At 58.9% G+C, this 18,092-nt stretch overlaps 2 protein-coding genes across 2 annotated transcripts in view; one reads left to right on the plus strand and one right to left on the minus strand.

Moving 5' to 3' along the window:
* ACO2 (aconitase 2) overlaps positions 1 to 5,870 on the plus strand; it is a 46,483-nt gene extending 40,613 nt beyond the window's left edge. The window contains exons 10-18 of the mRNA XM_065944684.1: positions 53 to 210; positions 356 to 429; positions 1,038 to 1,149; positions 2,230 to 2,352; positions 2,550 to 2,705; positions 3,528 to 3,719; positions 4,130 to 4,262; positions 4,762 to 4,883; positions 5,342 to 5,870. Of these exons, the coding sequence (XP_065800756.1) occupies positions 53 to 210; positions 356 to 429; positions 1,038 to 1,149; positions 2,230 to 2,352; positions 2,550 to 2,705; positions 3,528 to 3,719; positions 4,130 to 4,262; positions 4,762 to 4,883; positions 5,342 to 5,476 (1,205 nt within the window). The 3' untranslated portion in view covers positions 5,477 to 5,870. The remainder of the gene's footprint in view (positions 1 to 52; positions 211 to 355; positions 430 to 1,037; positions 1,150 to 2,229; positions 2,353 to 2,549; positions 2,706 to 3,527; positions 3,720 to 4,129; positions 4,263 to 4,761; positions 4,884 to 5,341) is intronic.
* A 970-nt stretch (positions 5,871 to 6,840) lies between these two features.
* POLR3H (RNA polymerase III subunit H) lies at positions 6,841 to 17,573 on the minus strand. Its single transcript, XM_065944689.1, has 6 exons — positions 17,138 to 17,573; positions 14,679 to 14,775; positions 10,050 to 10,136; positions 9,595 to 9,658; positions 8,120 to 8,321; positions 6,841 to 7,229 (listed from the first exon to the last, which is right to left on the minus strand). Exons 1-6 carry the CDS (start codon positions 17,246 to 17,248, stop codon positions 7,176 to 7,178), a joined length of 615 nt encoding a protein of 204 aa, XP_065800761.1. The 5' UTR covers positions 17,249 to 17,573; the 3' UTR covers positions 6,841 to 7,175.
* Between the last annotated feature and the right edge of the window lie 519 nt (positions 17,574 to 18,092).

Raw genomic sequence — 18,092 nt, forward strand, 5'->3', positions numbered from 1 at the left:
GCTCTGGTCACTCTCCTCCTGACGGTCTGTCCCCCCGCCCACAACACACCAGGTCTGATCGGCAGTTGTACCAACTCCAGCTACGAAGACATGGGCCGCTCCGCAGCCGTGGCCAAGCAGGCGCTGGCTCATGGACTCAAGTGCAAGTCCCAGTTCACCATCACCCCAGGCTCAGAGCAGATCCGCGCCACCATTGAGCGGGATGGTTATGTGAGTGCCCGCATGCCGCGCCCCTGCGCCCCACCATCCCTCTGCTGAGGAACGTGGCTGCCACAGCCTTGTACGCAGGGGCCTGTGTCCCGGGGTTCCCGCCAGCCTGCCCCTGACCCCTCCCCGTCCCCTCTCCCCGCTACAGGCACAGATCCTGAGGGATGTGGGTGGCATCGTCCTGGCCAATGCCTGCGGCCCCTGCATTGGCCAATGGGACAGGTGAGAAGCACAGGGTTTTCTTTTTTAATGTATTTTTTAATTAATTTTTTTTTTAAATCAAAGGATAATTGCTTTACAGAATTCTGTTGTTTTCTGCCAAAGAAGCACAGTTTTATAGGACGGTCCCTTGTGTCCTGGGGTACAGAGCCCCAGATGTTGAGGGGAGATGCCCTTAGGGTGGAGCTTCCAGGACTGTAGGATATTAGAAGACTTTTCCGGGCAGGACTAGAAAGTTGGGCTGGAGATAAAGAGGAAGAGTCCACCGCAGCGCTGAGTGGCCACCTGGCCAAAGCCTGGGCGGGGAGTGGGATGGAGCAGGGAGGCCTCATCCTAACGCACACAGAGGGAGGCTCAGATGGACCCTCCTGAAAGGACACCATGGCCCCAGTCAGGGATCCTTGGTCTGGCCTCTTGTCTTACGTGTGGCTTCTAATGAACCTCAGTGATGCCTGAGGTTCCCTCCTGCTCCGTGGGTGTGAGTTGAACACTGGGGGGAGGTAACCATTTCCAGGTCTTTTTTCATTTCCCCCTCCTCTGCCATGAGCTTGGCAGGTCAGGCCAGGTGACAAAGCCAGATGTCCCTAACTGTGTCCCCTCCGACCTGGCAGGAAGGACATCAAGAAGGGGGAGAAGAACACCATCGTCACCTCCTACAACAGGAACTTCACAGGCCGCAATGACGCAAACCCCGAGACCCACGCCTTCGTCACGTCCCCAGAGGTGAGGCTCCGCCCTAACCCGGGATAGCCTCTGGGGGCCCTGCCCTGGCCAGTCAGGGGAGTGGGGGCCCTGCCCTGGCCAGTCAGGGGAGTAGGGGCCCTGCAGGGCTGCTGAAGGAATGTTGGCATCACAGGGCCAGGGGTTGTCAGAGCAGAAACCAAGAGCCACAGGCCTTGCCGGCCCCAGGCATCGAGTTCCCTGGGTGTGCCCTGCCTGGCTCCCCTCAGCCCCAGGAGTCTGAGGTTTTGTTAGAGTCACCACCGGGGACAGAAGGCAGTCCTACCTCCACCCGGCCACATGGGTCCCGTTGGTGACCCGTGAACAACGCAGGAGGCGCTTGCGCTGCCCGAGCCAGGAGGGAGGCCGTGCTGTCACGATGAGCAGTGAGCTGCGTGCTCTGGGCACTTAGTAGTTTTCTGCACGCAGATAGTCTTGTGGCCTTTTTTTTCCTGCGCTGGGTCTTTATTGCGGGACGCAGGCTTTTCTCTAGTTGCAGCGAACAGGGGTCACTCTTGTTGCTTGTTGGGTTTCTCACTGCGGTGACTTCTCTTTCTGCAGAGCATGGGCTCCAGGGTGCAAGGGCTCAGATATTGTGCACAGACTTAGCTGCCCTGTGGCATATGGAATCTTCCCGGACCAGGGATCAAATCCATGTTGCCTCCTTTGGCAGGGGGATTCTTAACTACTGAACCACCAGGGAAATCCATGACTTGGTTTTTTAAAGGAGCGTTCTAGAAATACTTTGGTGAAGAAATGGCCCCTTCCATGTTATCGACGCCCATCAAGGAACATACTCATCCCGGGAGCATTTCTGTGCCAGGGCCTCTTGGGGTCCAGCATTGGCCCTGCCCAAGGAGGCACTGAGGTCCAGGCCCCGGGGGGCGGTAGAGGTGGGTGCATGAGTCCTTTGCAGACCCTGGTCCCAGAGACATTGCCGCAGCTCCCGCCTGCAAGGGGAAGAGCGGTCATGGAGAATCTGGAAATTTCCCGGCTCCACCTCAGTTTCTGCCTAGGCTTCTGCTGAGGTGAAGGGATGGGAGGGGTTTGGTGCGAACGACAGACTGGCTGCCTCCATTCCAGATTGTCACAGCCCTGGCCATTGCTGGCACCCTCAAGTTCAACCCAGAGACTGACTTCCTGACGGGCAAGGACGGCAAGAAGTTCAAGCTGGAGGCTCCAGACGCAGATGAGCTTCCCCGAGCGGTGAGCAGGCGCAGCCTCTGCCACTCGTTCTGCGTGCCCACCTTGGCCTGGGGCTCAGGGCTGCTGAGATGCTTCCGGCCCAGGAAGGGTGCTTGCTGGGAGGGAGAGCTTGGCACCGGGGGAGATTGCCTGCCGTGGGAGCCCATCCACGTGGGACTGAGGGCTTGGCACCCAATGTGCCCTGTCGCCTGCTGCAGGAGTTCGACCCCGGACAGGACACCTACCAGCACCCCCCCAAGGACAGCAGTGGGCAGCAGGTGGACGTGAGTCCCACCAGCCAGCGCCTGCAGCTCCTGGAGCCTTTTGACAAGTGGGACGGCCGAGACCTGGAGGACCTGCAGATCCTCATCAAGGTCAGCGACTCAGGGACTCGCGAACAGCCCTGCTGCCAGCGCACCCTTCCCTAATAGGCAGGAGGGCCTGGGGAACCACGCGGGCCCCCATGGGCCCTGGTGGAGGACACAGTCAAGAGTCAGGCAGGGGCAGGAAGGGAGGTTTGGCTACGGAGGAGTGAGGGGATCTGTGTCCCCCTTTCTACTGCCCTGTGCCGGGCCAGCTGCTCAGGGTCCTCTGGGGGTGTGGGCAGGCGCAGTGTTAGGAGGGCAGATGAGCAACTGTGACCCTCACAGCAGGTCTCCATGCACTGGGCTTGACCAGACACGCCCTGGTGCCGTTGATTTCCCATGGTTGAGCATCAGGGATAGGGCGTGTGTCTGGGAGCTGAGCAGAGCGGCCAGAGGCCTTGGAGCCATGCCGCACAGGCACTGAGCCGTTTACTGCGGCGTCTGCAGGCAGTGACACAGCCCCCGTTAAAAGCCCGCACGGTAGACAAAATGATCATCGGCAGCCAGAGCCCAGACACGTCCCAGAGCTCATCTGTCTCTGGCATGAATCTGCAGCTGGTCTTCCAACCTGGGCATCTCCTACCTGGGGGCCTCGGGCTGAAGAGCGAGTGAGCAAACACATGGGTCCTCCGTGCCTGGCTCTGCCCCCTTGAGGGACAGGGGACAGCCTTGCCTGAACCCTCTTGGCCAGAGCGTTGGTGACACCAAGACTGCAACCCGTGTCAGAGCCTGACCCGCTTCTCCTGTCCCCCTGTCTGCGTCCAGAGGGCCTGTCCATCCACCACTCAGAACCCACACCCGACCTCTGTTCTCTCTGCTCACCCACCCAAGGTCAAAGGGAAGTGTACCACCGACCACATCTCGGCTGCCGGCCCCTGGCTCAAGTTCCGTGGGCATCTGGACAACATCTCCAACAACCTGCTCATTGGCGCCATCAACGTGGAAAACGGCAAGGCCAACTCCGTGCGCAACGCCGTCACCCAGGAGTTCGGTCCCGTCCCTGACACCGCCCGCTACTACAAGGTGGGCCCGAGTTGGGGGGTAGGGATGGGGTTCTCTGGCACTTTCTAGTGGCCAGGTCGGGCACTCCACTCAGGGAAAGGGGGGTCCACACTTGCAGCTTTGCAGTGGAATGGTGTCCCAACGCCACCGAGGCAGCCCCGTGTCTGTCACCCCCGCTGCCCTGAGCTTTGGGTCACAGGAGGGTCACACCTTCCAGGCCCTGCGGACAGCCAGGCCGTCTCATCCTGTCTTCCGAGGGCCTGTCTGGGGCTGGATTCAGCTCTAACTTCACCTGTCCTTGGGGTGCAGGTGAGGCGGGGGGCTCTGGACCTGTGAGCCTTAGGAGGCCTGAGGGCTGAGCAGGAGGTGGGCCATAAACTCGCCATAAACTCCTCTTCCTCATAAACTCGCTCCTTACTCACCCCTGACAGAAACACGGCATCCGGTGGGTGGTGATCGGAGATGAAAACTATGGTGAGGGTTCCAGCCGGGAGCACGCGGCCCTGGAGCCTCGCCACCTTGGCGGCCGGGCCATCATCACCAAGAGCTTCGCCAGGATCCACGGTGAGCAGGAGCCCAGTCCTAGCCCCACCCGCTTTCCCTCACTGGCAACCCAGGGTCACCCGGCCCACAGTGCCTGGCAGGGCCAGAGCCACGTGGCTGGTCTCCAGGGTGTGTCCATGGAGACCCCACAGCCCCCTGGCCTCCAGCCTCGGCCCCTTCAGATTTGTCGGTTCTGACACCACAGCTCCCCACCCCCAGCATATACTGGTCTCGCCTCCACACTTAGAGCAGCTGAGATCCAGGGCATGTGGTCAGAGGACTGTCTCTGATTGTCAGAGGCCTCAGGGAAACACAGGCACGCAAGCACACTCGCCTAGGGCCCCACGTTACTGGGAGAGCGGCCAAGCTGGTCCTTGTGGTCAGTGACCCAGGTTTGTCGCCGTGTGGCAGGACCACGTGACCCTCCCAGAGCCCTAACTGGACTTGGCTGGTGAGGTTCCTCACGGAGAAGGGAGGGACGGGACCTGCCCACTATGGACTGCTGCCCTCTGTCTTCTAGAAACCAACCTGAAGAAGCAGGGCCTGCTGCCCCTCACCTTCGCTGACCCAGCTGACTACAACAAGATTCACCCTGTGGACAAGCTGACCATCCAGGGCCTGAGGGACTTTGCCCCTGGCAAGGTCAGGGGCGGGGAAGGAGGGTGGGCCAGCCACGCCCTTTTCTCCCAGGGCCCTCCTGAGAGGGGAGGGGCCTTCCTACACCTGGCCCTCCTTCCGCGAGCCTTTGTTCCAGCTCGAAGGGCCCCTGAATTCTCCAGGTAACCCCCAAGAGGGAAGGAAGTGCCCTCCCAGAGATGAAGGTAAAACCAGCTCAGGCCTCCATTCCATCCAGTCACTGGTCCAGGCCTGGCACTCGGCAACCACAGCCCACACCCCGCAGGGCCCTATGGTCCCAGGAGTCAGGGCCTCCGGGTCTTTGGGTCTTGCCGTGGCCAGCCGCCAAGGCCCAGACCTGGCCTAGGACCTGGTTCAGCTTGCTGGCCCGGGGCCCGGAGCAGTGGCCCACCCTCCTGAGCCTCTAGCAAAACCCAGGGCTGTGTTCCCAGGGGCCGTCCGCCCACACGTGTCCCTCCTCACAGCCGCTGACGTGCATCATCAAGCACCCCAACGGGACCCAGGAGACCATCCTCCTGAACCACACCTTCAACGAGACCCAGATCGAGTGGTTCCGCGCCGGCAGCGCGCTCAACAGGATGAAGGAGCTGCAGAAGTGAGGTCCCGCTCAGCCACCACTGCCCGCCGACCCGCTCCTCGGACCCGGCTCTGGCGTCACAAGGGCGGTTCCACGTCACCAGAACCAGATCCGATCGGATCCAGCCGTGGCTCTGCTCCGAGATGCGGTGGCCCGGCCTCCTGCCCTCCTCTCCTCAGCCCAGGGAGTGCCCCACGGCCGGGGGTGGGGGAGGCTCTTAACAGCGTGTCAACCCTGTCTTCCTGTTTTTAGTCCGATTCAGATCTTGAGCAGCTTCATGCAACTGTATTTATTTTTGATGACAGACGCCCATCTGAAGTTTTTCTCCTGCCTGTTCATTTCACTGGTGGCTAAAGGATTTCAAAAAGTCCTTTTGCTCTTACAAGGAAAATAAGAATTCACATGCAGTGACTGGCTGTGTGAGTGGTGGTGTCTGCTGTTACCGGCTCCAGCAAGGGGCAGACGGGTTCCTTCACAGCCAGTCAGTGGGGGCCCCCAGAGCCACATCACAGCGTTTGTTTTTCAGCCCCACTGCCTGCGGGGCAGCCTCGCCTCCCCATCCCCACATTCCAGTAGCTTCCCTGATGGGCCTGGGGGGTTGGGCCCAACATGGAGCCTCCCCTTCCCCTGGGCTTTGAGCTGCCCTTCAGACACGCAGTGTGTGTGTGTGTCTGTCGTACAGACCAGCTACCACGTCCAAGGTCACGGCTAGTCCACATGTGCCCTGCCCCCATCCCCTGGCACAGGGCGGCAGCGGGCACGGTTCCTCTCCCTGGAGCACCGTCCACTGGCACCACCCATAGCTTCAGACCCCTGTCCATGTGAGCCGAAAGGCCAGGGCCGGAGGCAGGCTCCACGGTGACCCCTTCATCAGGACAAGACTTGCCTGACGGAAACATGGCGTCCAGTGGGGATATAAAACCACGTCCTGGTCCCAAGAGAGGTTTCTGGCAGAAATGAGTGGAGGGGCAGGAGGAATCCGGCAAAGCCTTTCTGTTGAGTAAACGATGAGGCGTTTTCCCGCCTCCAGGTTCTCAAAGCACAAGCAGACAGACCCACAGCATGTTCACGGCGTGGCCAAGGTCGCAAAGTGACAGCAGGCCCAAGGCTCCCTGCTGTACTGCTGGGGGGGGCGGGGCGGGGACAACGACAACAGCGGGTCACCCTCACCCCCGGCTCACGAAAGCCCAGCGCTGCCACTTCTTGATGGAGCTGCTTGGCCGAGTCCAGGCCCCACCTTCCACACGCCGGTGGGAAGGAAGGTTTTCCCGTGAAGGTCAGCTGACGAGCACCCGGCAGCTGTCCTGGACCAGCTTCCTGCTCTCTGGGCTACTTGTGGAGCCGCCAGGATCAGCTGGCCCAGAGCTGGCCTGAGGTGGCCGGGACCTTTCACCCCGAAGTCCACCTCTGGGTCATCTCTAGATGTGATCTGGGGTCAGGAAGGACGTGCTGTCCTGGCCGTGGCGACTTGGTGACTGTAGATCACTGAGACAAGGGCAGCTCTCCCAGGTGATGCTGTCTTCATTTATTAAGTCTTTGCTGTCACCAATGGGCAGAAGTCCGTGGGGACTGTGGCACTCGGGTAGCTCTGGGAGAGGCAGGGGAGGGGACAGCCTGGCAGGGCGCAGGCCGCTCCTCGTCTGCACCAGTGGCGGTGGTCTTCAGGGCCAGCTGCGCCTCCTTCCCAAGGGTCGGGCAGGGTCCGTGCTCACAGCGCAGGGCTAGCTGCTCGTCCACCAGGAGAGGAGGCCCAGGCCCGGCTCGCTGATGGATCCCTGCCAGGGGTGGAGAGAGAACTGGCATGCTTCATCTGTTTAGCCTGGAGCCAACTTGGACAGGAGGCAAAGGGGGCCCTTTCTTGTAGGTGCGGTCCCAAGGAGGGTGGGGCATAGCCAGCCAGGAGGCTCTGGGAACACCCAGGAGCTGCACCAGCACCCCAGAGGGGAGGTGGACTCTCCTCTCGCCCCAGCCTCTCCCGGGGCCAGAAAGAAGAGTGCTGGTTTGCCGAGGACATGGCCCCTGGCCCCTCACCTGTATGCCTGCCCACAAGGGCACTAGCGTGCCAATCCTAGGCCTGCCCTCCTGAGCCGCCTGTGGTCTAGTCCTGCCAGAAGAGCCTAGTGACCTTGGGCCCCAGCCTCCGAATCATGCAGAGGGGACCACCACTCCTCTTCCTGATAGAGACAGTTACCCTGAAAGTGAGCAGCTTGGGCCCCACGTTCCACTAGAAAACCCTACCTGCAGGCCCTGGAATCCCACTTGGGTCATGTGTCACCATCTGGCTTCATGAGGGTAAAAGACAAGGGACCCAAGTCAGATCTGGTGGGTCAGCTTCCCCAGGCCCTCAGGCCACTCGGGTTTGTAGTGGGAGCAGCCTTGAGGGTCCTGTCCCTCCCCCCCAGCTCCCCCACCCCCGGTTTCTTCCTCAGGCTGCCCGCTCCTCAGCAGCCTTGTCCAGCTGGTGCTGTCCTCTCATGGGCAGGGGCCTGACTCACCTACCCTCCCCAACAGCGTGGCAGCTTTATGACACCGCCGCAAGGACCACTGCCGCCCTGCCCCGCAGAAACTGGGCTCCCCAAGAAGGATCCACCCAAGACACCACAGCAGGGACTGCACCCCCACCTGCTGGGTCCTCCCGCCCCCGGGTCTCATCAGGACAGCTCACCATGAGCGTGTACGGAGCCTCCTTCTTGGGCAGCTCCTCGCTGGAAGAGGCGGCCTCAGCTGAGCTGGGTCCCGTGGGGGACGTGTCCACGAAGCTCTCGTCCACCACCCGGAAGCGGACCTCCTCGCCGATGTCCATGTACAGGTCGTGGGCGCCCTCCTCTGTCTCGTACTCCCACACCCAGACCTGCTCGGCCTCGTCGCTGGGCGGGGCACACGGTCAAGGGAACAACCAGGCCAGCAGGGAAGCCCTGAGTTTGAGGGGTTCCTCCCATAGTGCCCACCCCCAGGAAGAGCCCACTGCAGGCTGAAGTGTTTTGCCCAGGAAGTCACAGAAGAGAGGGCTCAGCCCCACATACAAGAGGCGAGGTCGGGCCGGCCCGGAGCCCATGGAGCCAGGACCCAGGCTGGGAACATGGATGTCGGAGCAGGAGGAGCTTGGAGCAGAGTGCAAGCTGCACCTCCACCCGGGAATGACCACGGCCCCTCGGTGCCCGGGCTCGGACTCCACCTGTGCCCTCAGAGGCCGGCTGCCATGTTCAAACCTCAGCTCACCACCCACCGGGGGCCAGGCCCAACCTCTCCGTGCCGCAGGTCCCCCGTCGGTATACCAGGGCGGTAGGGAGGCCTGCCCTCCAGGGCTGCGGCGGGGAGGTAATGAAAGCATGCGTGCAGAGCGCCCTCCACAGGCCCCACAGTCGACCCGAGCGCCGGCCGAAGCTGGCCGTGTGCTCCGCACGGTGCGATCCCACATGCCTCTGCACGCCTCACGGTGCTCTGCCGGCAGGCAGCCCAGGAACGCTCCCGGTTTCCATAGGACGTGGCAGGTTTTCTGACAAGTTCCAGGGTCACACACAGACCCTGCCCCAGGCCCTGTGCATATGTACACACACACCCCCACAGACACACGTACACACACACGCGCGCGCACACAAGTACACACACAAAACCGGGGCCCCCGCCCTCAGCAGATCCCACACTGAAGGGACACACTGCCCTCCAGTGGCAGCCCCGCAGGTGGGTCCTGCCTCGCCTCGGTGCCGGGTCCCCTGCTGGGCACCTTGGGCACAGCTGGGACAAGATGGGGTCTCTCCCGGTGAGCAGTCTTGGGGCGCACCCACAGAAACAACCACCCCAGTGCAGCAGGGCGCGGGCCGGGACAGGGACAATGGGGGAGCCAGCAAAGAGACTCCTCCACCAGCCCTGGACGCGCAGCGCCAAGCCCTCAGACGTGAGCCGAGGAGGGGCGGCGGGAGGTGAGGTGACCTCAGCGAGGTGAGCTGGAACCAGGCCTGGCAGCCCCGATGCAGGCGCAGGCAGGGAGGCCCTGCAGCCCATGTGGGACACACAGGCAGCGCCGTGCTTCGGGGGCAAATGAGATGCAGGCTGGAGGGGTGGACAGAGGCTGGCAGCATCAGGTCACAGGACCCAGGGACCTTCCATGGAGGGGCGCGAGCTCTCACTCTGGGAGGATACAACTTGGCCGGCTGCTGCAGCGACTCCGGAGGGATGAGAATGTCGTCGAAGAACCCTAGGGAGACTGGAAAGCAGGCAGGTGACAACGTGAGTAGACAGGCCAGCCCTGAGTCTGCTGCCCGGGAACCCCTCCTCCACCACGGAGCCCCACAACTCTGCCTGGCCTGAGCAGCCACCGAAACCCGAGGTGGACCCTGCACTACCAGGGCCAGTGGGTGCGGGCGGCCCAGTCACCTCCGCCAGCTCCGGGGCCTCCCTCAGGGCATCTCAGCCTCCTGGCCAAGGCCCCCAGCTGGCTGGGGTCCGCAGTTACAGGACGGACGGCTGAGCGCCCCCTCAGGCAGGTTCTGCTCGTCTAGGTGGCTGCTCCCCTGACCACCTGGAGAGGCTCAGGGGCCCGGCCACCTGCCCCCCGCGTGCTCCCAGGTCTTGCTTGGACGCAGGGCCGACGTTACCATGCACTCCCTCCGGGCTGCAGCCTTTGATCTTTCCAATCAGAATCTCGTCCAGGAACGGATGGAACACCACATAGCGAAAGTGAACTGGAAATGGAGATGGCACGGCAGTGATGAGCAGGCCGTGAGCAAGGGCCGCTCTGACTGGGGGTGGCCTATGAATGCTGGTGTCCACCCTCACTCACTGGCACGCTGACCCCCAGGGTGGTACCAAGAGTCCACCCAGCAGTCCATGCCAGGCCTTCCTGTGGGCCTAGGCTTGAGAGCTGAGCAGGAGGGACCCTCATCCCATCTCCTGCAAGGCCACTGCTTGGCCCCCACAAGAGGCCAGCAGCACTGGCCCTGAAACACAGGCCCGATCCCAATCCATCAGTCACACCTGAGCCCAGATCCTGGCCATCAATGATGCCAAAGTCAATCTCAACCTTCCTCCGGGCTCTCTCCTTGAAATTCTAACAAGGGCAGAAGCAACTGGCAGAGAGAACCAGGTCTTTGGAAACAAGTTCCCCATCTCCTGCTGACCGGCAAAGTTTGCCCCAGGCGCAGCTCTGACCTGGAACAGGATGCTAAAAATGCCCTGAAATTTTTTTGGGGTGGGGAGGTTGGAGGGAGCCAATAAACCAGCAACAGCGCCTCTGTGGGTTCTCAGGTTCTGCCCTAGGTGGTCCCTACTTACATGAGCCCAAGGAAAGTATCAGGTAAGGTCTGTGCCCACATCACAGACTGACTCCACGACCTGGCAGAAGGCATCCCTCGATCACTGCTGCCCCTTGCAGAGCGCCTCAAAGGGGGTGCCCACTGAGCCCCAAAGGCATACGGTGTCTAGGGCCTGAACTCCGCCAGGGCTAGAGAATAACCATGAGGCTGCCCCTGCCTAGCCACCCAGGGCCCATCTCAATCCATCCGTGTCATGTCATGCTTCCCCACTGGACTCAAGAGGCTCCAAGAGGTCAAGTAACCTGCCCACAGCCACACAGCTGTTCTGCCAGAGGGAGACTCCAAGTCTTTCTGAACCACCACCCAGAGCCACGGGGTTGAATCTGCCTCCCCGTTTAATCCCCAAACACAGGCTTCTGCTTTCAGCACCCTCAGCTGCCTGGTCTGCCGGCTCACCCCAAGGACAGCGGGGTCCACCTGCCCCCCACCCCAGCTCCCCGCGACTCCACCAGGCAGGAGAGCGTGGGGGAAGGACAGGGGGTAGCTGGTGCGCATCCTTCCCAGCGAGGGGACAAGCACAGCCGTCCGGGCCTCGTCCCGTCGAGACGGGAGAGCCGCATGCTGACCTCGGAGAGAGCAGCTGAGGGCTGGTGTCTCTAATGCACAGAATGGAAAAATCCCTCTGCCTGTGTGACCCAGTTCCATCAGCTCAGTTTAATAAGTCCCCACGGAGCCTCTGCCAGGGCCGTGCCAGGCTGGGCTTGGGCACTGGGCTCGCTGGGGCAGGACGACATGTGATTCCGCGCCCAGGGAGCTCGAGTCTCGAACAACCACAACCAAAGCACATGGTGAGCAACCCAGGTGCCCGTGGACAGATGGATGGATGAACACAGTGTGATACAGCCATGCAATGGAAGACTGTTCAGTCTCAGGGAGGAATAAAGGACTAACACAGGGAACCACATGGATGAACCTTGAGGAAATTATGCTGCAGGAAATAAGCCAACCACAAAAGGCCAGTACTGTAGGATCCTATTCACAGGAAATGTCCAGAAGAGGCAAATTCAGAGACAGAAAGTCGACGAATGGTTTTCAGGGGTTGGTGGAGGGCAGGGAGTGATGGTTAATGGGTGTGGTATTTCTTTTGGGGGTGACGAAAATATTCTAGAGTTAAGACAATAGTGACAATATCACACAGCTCTGTGAATATACAATGCTGAAAGTCCCTGAATTGTAGGCCTTAAAAGGGTGAATTTCAGGGTATGTGAATTATATCTCACTTAAAAAACCAAAAGGAGGCCACAGACCAGGTGGAGGGCCAGCTGGGGTAGTGCTGTGCTCCTGAGAGCCGCCCCTGAAGTTCGAGGGATGTTCAGCCTGAGGTGGGAAGCCTAAAAAGTCAAAAAGGATGGGTCTGAAGAACCAGTAAGAAGAGGAAGACCTCCTACTACAATATTGTAAAGTAATTAGCCTCCAATTAATAAAAATAAATGAAAAAAAAAAAAAAGAAGAGGAAGACCTGTTCTTAGTTGTAGGCTGAGGATAAGCAGGGTTGCCTTAGAACGTAGTGAGTGTCTACAATGGACAAATACCTGATTCCACTCAAGAGGTGCCTGGAGGAGCCAAATTCACAGAGACAGAAAGCAGAATGGTGGTTGGGGGGTTAGGGTTAGGGGGTGGGTAGGGAGAGGGGAGGGGGAATTGGTGTTTAGTGGAGACAGAGATCCAGTGTTGGAAGACAATAAAGTGCTAGAGATGGATGGTGGTGATGGTCAGACAACAATGTAAACATACTGAATGTCACGGAACTATACTCTAAACATGGTAAATTTTATGTTCTATCACAGCTTAAAAAAAAAAAATAAAAGGGAAAAGAACAAAGCAAATGGTAGGCACAAAGACAGGCTGCTCCGGAGCCCTGAGTGGGGCCCTAACTCAGCCAGAGCAACTGGCGAATGAATAACCCTCTAAGCAAAGGCAGAGACCCAGTGCTGAGCACCCCTCAGCGCACCCTCGGCCACAGCCCCGGGGAGGCAGCAGGGGAGGGGACCCGGGCTCAGGGTCAGCCTTGAAGCCTGGCCACTGACCCCACCACGGATCGACAATTCGCCCTGTACAATGCTCCATGGGCCCGGAGAAGCCTGACTGCCACACATGTTATCCCATTTTACAGATGAGCAAAGTGAGGCTGAGCCAGGTAGTCACCTGCCCGGGGTCACAGTCAGAATTCAACCCCAGGTCCACCTGCACCTGCTCCCAGGAACACCAGGGACCCAGGTACAGGGGGTTGGCAGAAAACCAGCAATGACGCCAAGCAGCAGAAACAACCCAATAAACGGACGGAATCTCCGCATTTTTAAGTTTCTCTCCAGTCTTTCTTGAAGTTCTGGCCCCCATACCACTTGTCTCCTGGACAGCAAGGCCCCTGTTCCCAGGCAGAGCCTGGGCTCAGCTGGACAGCATCCTTCTCTGTAAACAGGGCCCGCATGGCCTTGTCTCCACATCACTGTCCAACCTTTCTGCTTCCGAGACCGTCCCAGTTCACACACAACTCAGAGCTCCATGGCATCCTCGTGAATGAATTAAGTCTCTGGATTCCTGGACACACACACCAGGCAGCCTCGTGGCACATTCTGGAATGCTTGGATCTCCCTGTGCCGAGGCTGATGCCCCAGTAGGGGTCAGGGCAGGGTGGGAATCACTGCGGGGCCCTCCCCAGAGATTCCGACTCAGGGTCTGGGGCGGACGGGCGAGCGCCCAGCTGATGGCGAGTGGCATGTGTACACCCTGACTAGCCCCCAGCCATCTCACCTGGCCCTCTGCTTCTGACTTGGTTCGTCCGGCAGGAGAGGGACCAACGCCCCACCTCCTCCCCGAGAGCCCTCCTCCCTTGGGGTGCACATCCCCTTGCAAAGTGACTGCAGCCCCTCCCATCGGGGAGTCCTTCTCTAGCCCTTGACGCCGGCCTTGGCCACGTGACCGGCTCTGGCCAATGGGATCCGAGCAGAGGCTCGGCCCAGAGGTGCTTTGGTGCCCAGTCCGCCTCCTGAAAGAAGAGACCACGTGGGGCAGAGATGAGAAGCCCAGCTGAGGCCCCCACCCAACCAGTGTGCCAACCACCAGACACGTGAGAGCACCCTACACCATCCAGCCCTGGTCAAGCCAGCCCAGAAGACCGCCACCGAGCGGACCGACAGAATCAGAGGAACAATTCACATCAATGAGCCGTCAGGACTCGCTATGAGCCGACGTCCTGTCCTGAGAGCTTTGTGTGTGTTAACTCTGTAACCCTCCACAGTCCTGTAACTTAGTCTACTGTTAACTGCCTTTTGCTGAAGAGGAAACAGAGGCTGCATGCTCCGCTTATGACATACAGCAAATAAGCAGCAGAGCTGGTATTTGAAGCCAGAGGCACGTGTTTACCCATTATGCCCTGGAGTCCCTCAAGGTCTCCCAGCCCCCTCCAGCCTCCTGTGCCCCTCCTCACTCTCCCCACTTTTATCAGCAATGCCGACTCCACTGTCTGTCCCCTCCCGGAGCACACTGACAGCCAGGCAGGGCAGGGCTCAACCAGCACACAGGATCACCAGGGACACGTGCGCAGCCAGCCACAGTCTCAGAGCTGGAGCAGCCTTGATGGAGAGGCCTCGAAATCACCTCATCCACCTCCCCTTTTTTATTGGTCATGCTGCACTGCATGTGGGATCTTAGTTTCCCGACCAGGGATTGAACCTGTGCCCCCTGCAGTGGAAGCACCGAGTCTCAGCCACTGGACCACCAGCGATGTCCCCACCTCTTTTTTTATAGACGGGAAACTGAGGCACAGAAATGGGAAGATTCTGCCCATACCACCCAGGAAATTCCCAGCAGAGCAGTCAGGACTAGACCCCAGGTCTCCCAACCCCAGACCAGGACCCCCCACCGAAAACTGAGCCCCAAGAAACCTGAAGCCCAGGAGGAGAGGGCACCCACCTTTCGTGTGTGATGCACCATCCCCTGGGAACACGTATGCGTCCTCCAGCTTGGTGATGTCAAACAGACAGATGCAGAGTCCCACGTTGTACACGACCTGTGTGCATCCATGTACACGCCCAGTGACCCTGAGGCCCAGTTCCCCGAGCAGTTTCTCCTGAGATCTGCCCCCCCATCTCTACGGGGCAGGTATCCCCATTTTAAATGCACTGGGGCATTGCCTGAGGTAAAGAACTCCAGTAGGAGATGAGCTCTAAAAAGAACAAAGCCTTCGGTGACAAGACAGATTCAAGTCACAACACCAGCTCCACCACCCCCTGTGTGGCCTGCGAGGTCACTTCTCTGAGCCTCAGTTTCCCCATCTGCAAAAATGGACATACCAGGCTGTGGGCTTATTAAATCCAAAGAGAACAGAGGTGAAGCACCTAGCTCAGTAGCTGGCTCACCTGCTAGAAGGAACCCTCTCCAATCAAGGATCATTACTATTACTAGCAAGGACTGGGGTGGGGAACCCGAGGTTAAAACTACACGTTTCCAAGGTCCCAAGTCCATCCTGCAGCTCACAGTTCAGAGGGTCAGATCCACAGCTCACAAAGTCTCAGACACTCAGACGTGGCCGCAGGGGCTGAGGCTGGCAGAGTGATACACAGGAGGCCCTGAGACTGGGCAAAACGGCCAAGGACTCCACATCCCGTTTCCACCCCATGATGCTCCAAAGGACTAGCCGCTTGGTGTCTGCTTATCTGACACCAGCATCGTCACATCCCAGAGACCTTGCAGGACTGTTTACAGATTAGCAAGAAGCTCAGAGAAGTGAGTCCTGGCCAGACCTCACTGCAGTGAGGCCCAGAGTCTGGCTGGTTTTGGAAGCACAAGGAGTAGGCACCCTTGCCTGGGCCTTGGACTTCTTTTGAGAGGTCTCCTCTCCAATGACTCAGTAATTCAAATGCAGAAAGACTTGTCTGGGAATTCCCTGGCAGTCCAGTGGTTAGGACTCTGCACTTTCACTGCTGAAGACCTGGGTTCAACCTGTAGTTGGGGAGCTAAGATCTGACAAGACTCGAGGAGCAACCAAAAAAAAGAAAAAGAAATACTTGTCTGAACAGGTCACAGAAGGCCCTGTGCGACAAAAGGACTACATTCCCTTCTTGGACTTTTCATATCTTCTCTCTTTGTCCCCTTAGAGGCCCCCTGTCAAGGTACCTTACAAAGTAATCAGACACCATCCACTAAGGACTCTGTGAGTTCTCGCCAACAAATCCCCAGGTCTGTACACCCCACCTTCTGTGACTTCAGCCTCTATGGAAGGAACCTGCCTCCAGTCTCCAGCCAGCGTTTTCTTCCTGCTGGCTCTTTCTCAGACTACTACAGATGAAGGCCATCACTCCAGTGAAGTTCTGCGGGCCCTGTATGGGCTGGCTCCCACCACTCTCCAGCCTGCCCTCCCCTCTCTCCCTCTGCCCTGGCGACACCAGCCTCCTCCAAGCTATGACAGGTTTGATATTCCTTCCTGCCTCAGGGCCTTTGCACATGCTGTTTCTGCTTCCTGCATAGCTCTACTCTGCCCGGAATATCCTACGTGAGTTCTTCCTTACCACCAGATCTCAGCTCAAATATCACCCCCTAGCAAGTGATATTTGCTAGGCGAAGTTCTCTCATTCCACGGGCTTGTGAACACCTGTTCTCATAATAGTTACCTAAATTTGTCATCACACACTCAACTATGGGAGTCTCTTGTTCCTGTCTGCTGTCCCCACCACACTACAGAGCAGAAGCGTGTCTGTTTTATTCATTCAACAAACAATTATGGAACATCTGCTCTGTGCCAGACTTTATGGGGGTTACCTGTGGAGAAGGAAAAGGTCACTGCCCTCATGCAGAGGAAAAGAGAAAAATAGTAACCAAGTAAACAAGCAAGAAAAGACTGTGGTGGGTGCTAAGAAGGAAAGAGTGATGTGGCACAGAATAACTGCTTCAGAAAAGACAGAGGGAAGGCCTCTGACTGGCACTAAGGCATGCTGGCCTGGCACGTAAAAAGTGCACAAACATTTCTTTTGAAGGAATGAATGGCTAAACCTCCTGACAGTTGAACTACCACCCATCTTCACAGATGCACGGTTGGACAACAATGATTATTTCCATTTTACAAATGGAAACCGAGGCCCAGAGGGGGTAAATGACTTGATTTAGATTGCAAATTATCAATAATTTGGAAGTGGGGACACTAGTATTTCCCAGGAACAAGAACCTTTTTCGAATTCAATTTTTGATTCTCTCCAACATCCTAGTGGGGTAAAGGATGAGTTCACCCCACTCACAGGTGAAGAAGCCGAGTTCTGAGACGTTAAGCTCCTTGCCCAATGCCAAGGCTTGGCATGGCCAGGCCGGCAGCGGGCGGGGTACGCAGTGTTGGCCCTTCCCGTGCTAAAGGCCTGCCTGCGACCTCGCGGACCCAGTACCTTGTTGGCCAACTTTTTGTTCAATTCTTCGGCGATGGAATCGTTGAGCTTCCTCTCAAACTGCCACGGGGGGATCCGCACGGTGTCCACCATCTCCACGAGGACAAACATCCCGGCCTGCGCAGGGGGCTCTGGGAGCCGGAGGATCAGTCACGCACCGGGGCCTGCGGCGGTGGGGATCCCCGAGTCCGCTCTGGGGCGTCCCAATAGGCGATACCCGTCCCCAGGCCGGTAAGGCGGGCTGCGCAGTAGGGCTTGGGGTGTCCCGTGCGGGGCGTGCTCCGATTCAACAAGAGAAGGAAAACAGGCTTAGCGGCGGCGGGGGCTTCCTGGCTGAGCCGGAGCGGCGCGCGACCCGCCACACTCAGCCCCTCACCACGCGCCGCCGCCACACACCGCGCACACAGACGCAGCCGGAGCAGCAAGACCTGGGACAAGATTCCGAATCCAGTAGCTTCCGGAGGGCCGACCAATAAGAAGTTTCGGCCCGCCCCCCAGCGCGGGGCGGGGGTGTCTACCGGCTCCTGCGAGGGGCGGGGCGAGGCGGGGGCGGAGCCTCCCCTTCCGCCTGCGCGGAGCTGTCAAAACCCTCGGATCACGCTTTCCGGTTGCTAGGCGACCTGGGTGCCACCCAGTCACCTCTAGCCTAGCCTGTACGTCCTCTGTTTGCTGGTCTCAGGCAGTCCTCTGCACTACTGCCCGAGTGATCCTTTCCAAAAGCAAACGCAATCTGCTTAGACCCACCGGACTCTGGAAACGGGGAGAATTAACCGGAACCGGGCAGGCGGGACCTTTTTCGGGTAATAGAAATGTTTGTGTCTCCTTTGAGCAGGTGGTTACACGGATGTATATAATTGTCAAAACTCATCCAACTCAACATTTAAGATCTTTGCATTTAACTGTAGGAAGTTAAATTTCAGTTGAGAAGCAATAATAAATTGGGACCAAAAAAAGA

Source organism: Muntiacus reevesi, chromosome 1, assembly GCF_963930625.1.
Source record: "Muntiacus reevesi chromosome 1, mMunRee1.1, whole genome shotgun sequence".
In the NCBI taxonomy this organism is placed as follows: domain Eukaryota; kingdom Metazoa; phylum Chordata; class Mammalia; order Artiodactyla; family Cervidae; genus Muntiacus; species Muntiacus reevesi.

What these genes read in the sequence shown, in the direction of transcription:
- POLR3H (XM_065944689.1), bottom strand. Translation starts at nt 17,248, where the DNA reads ATGTTTGTCCTCGTGGAGATGGTGGACACCGTGCGGATCCCCCCGTGG. An exon ending in CAGCCCGGAGGGAGTGCATG is followed by an intron (nt 9,659 to 10,049) that starts GTAACGTCGGCC and finishes CCTGCTTTCCAG; the next exon opens with TCTCCCTAGGGTTCTTCGAC. An exon ending in AGGCTCCGTACACGCTCATG is followed by an intron (nt 7,230 to 8,119) that starts GTGAGCTGTCCT and finishes CACCCCTGGCAG; the next exon opens with GGATCCATCAGCGAGCCGGG.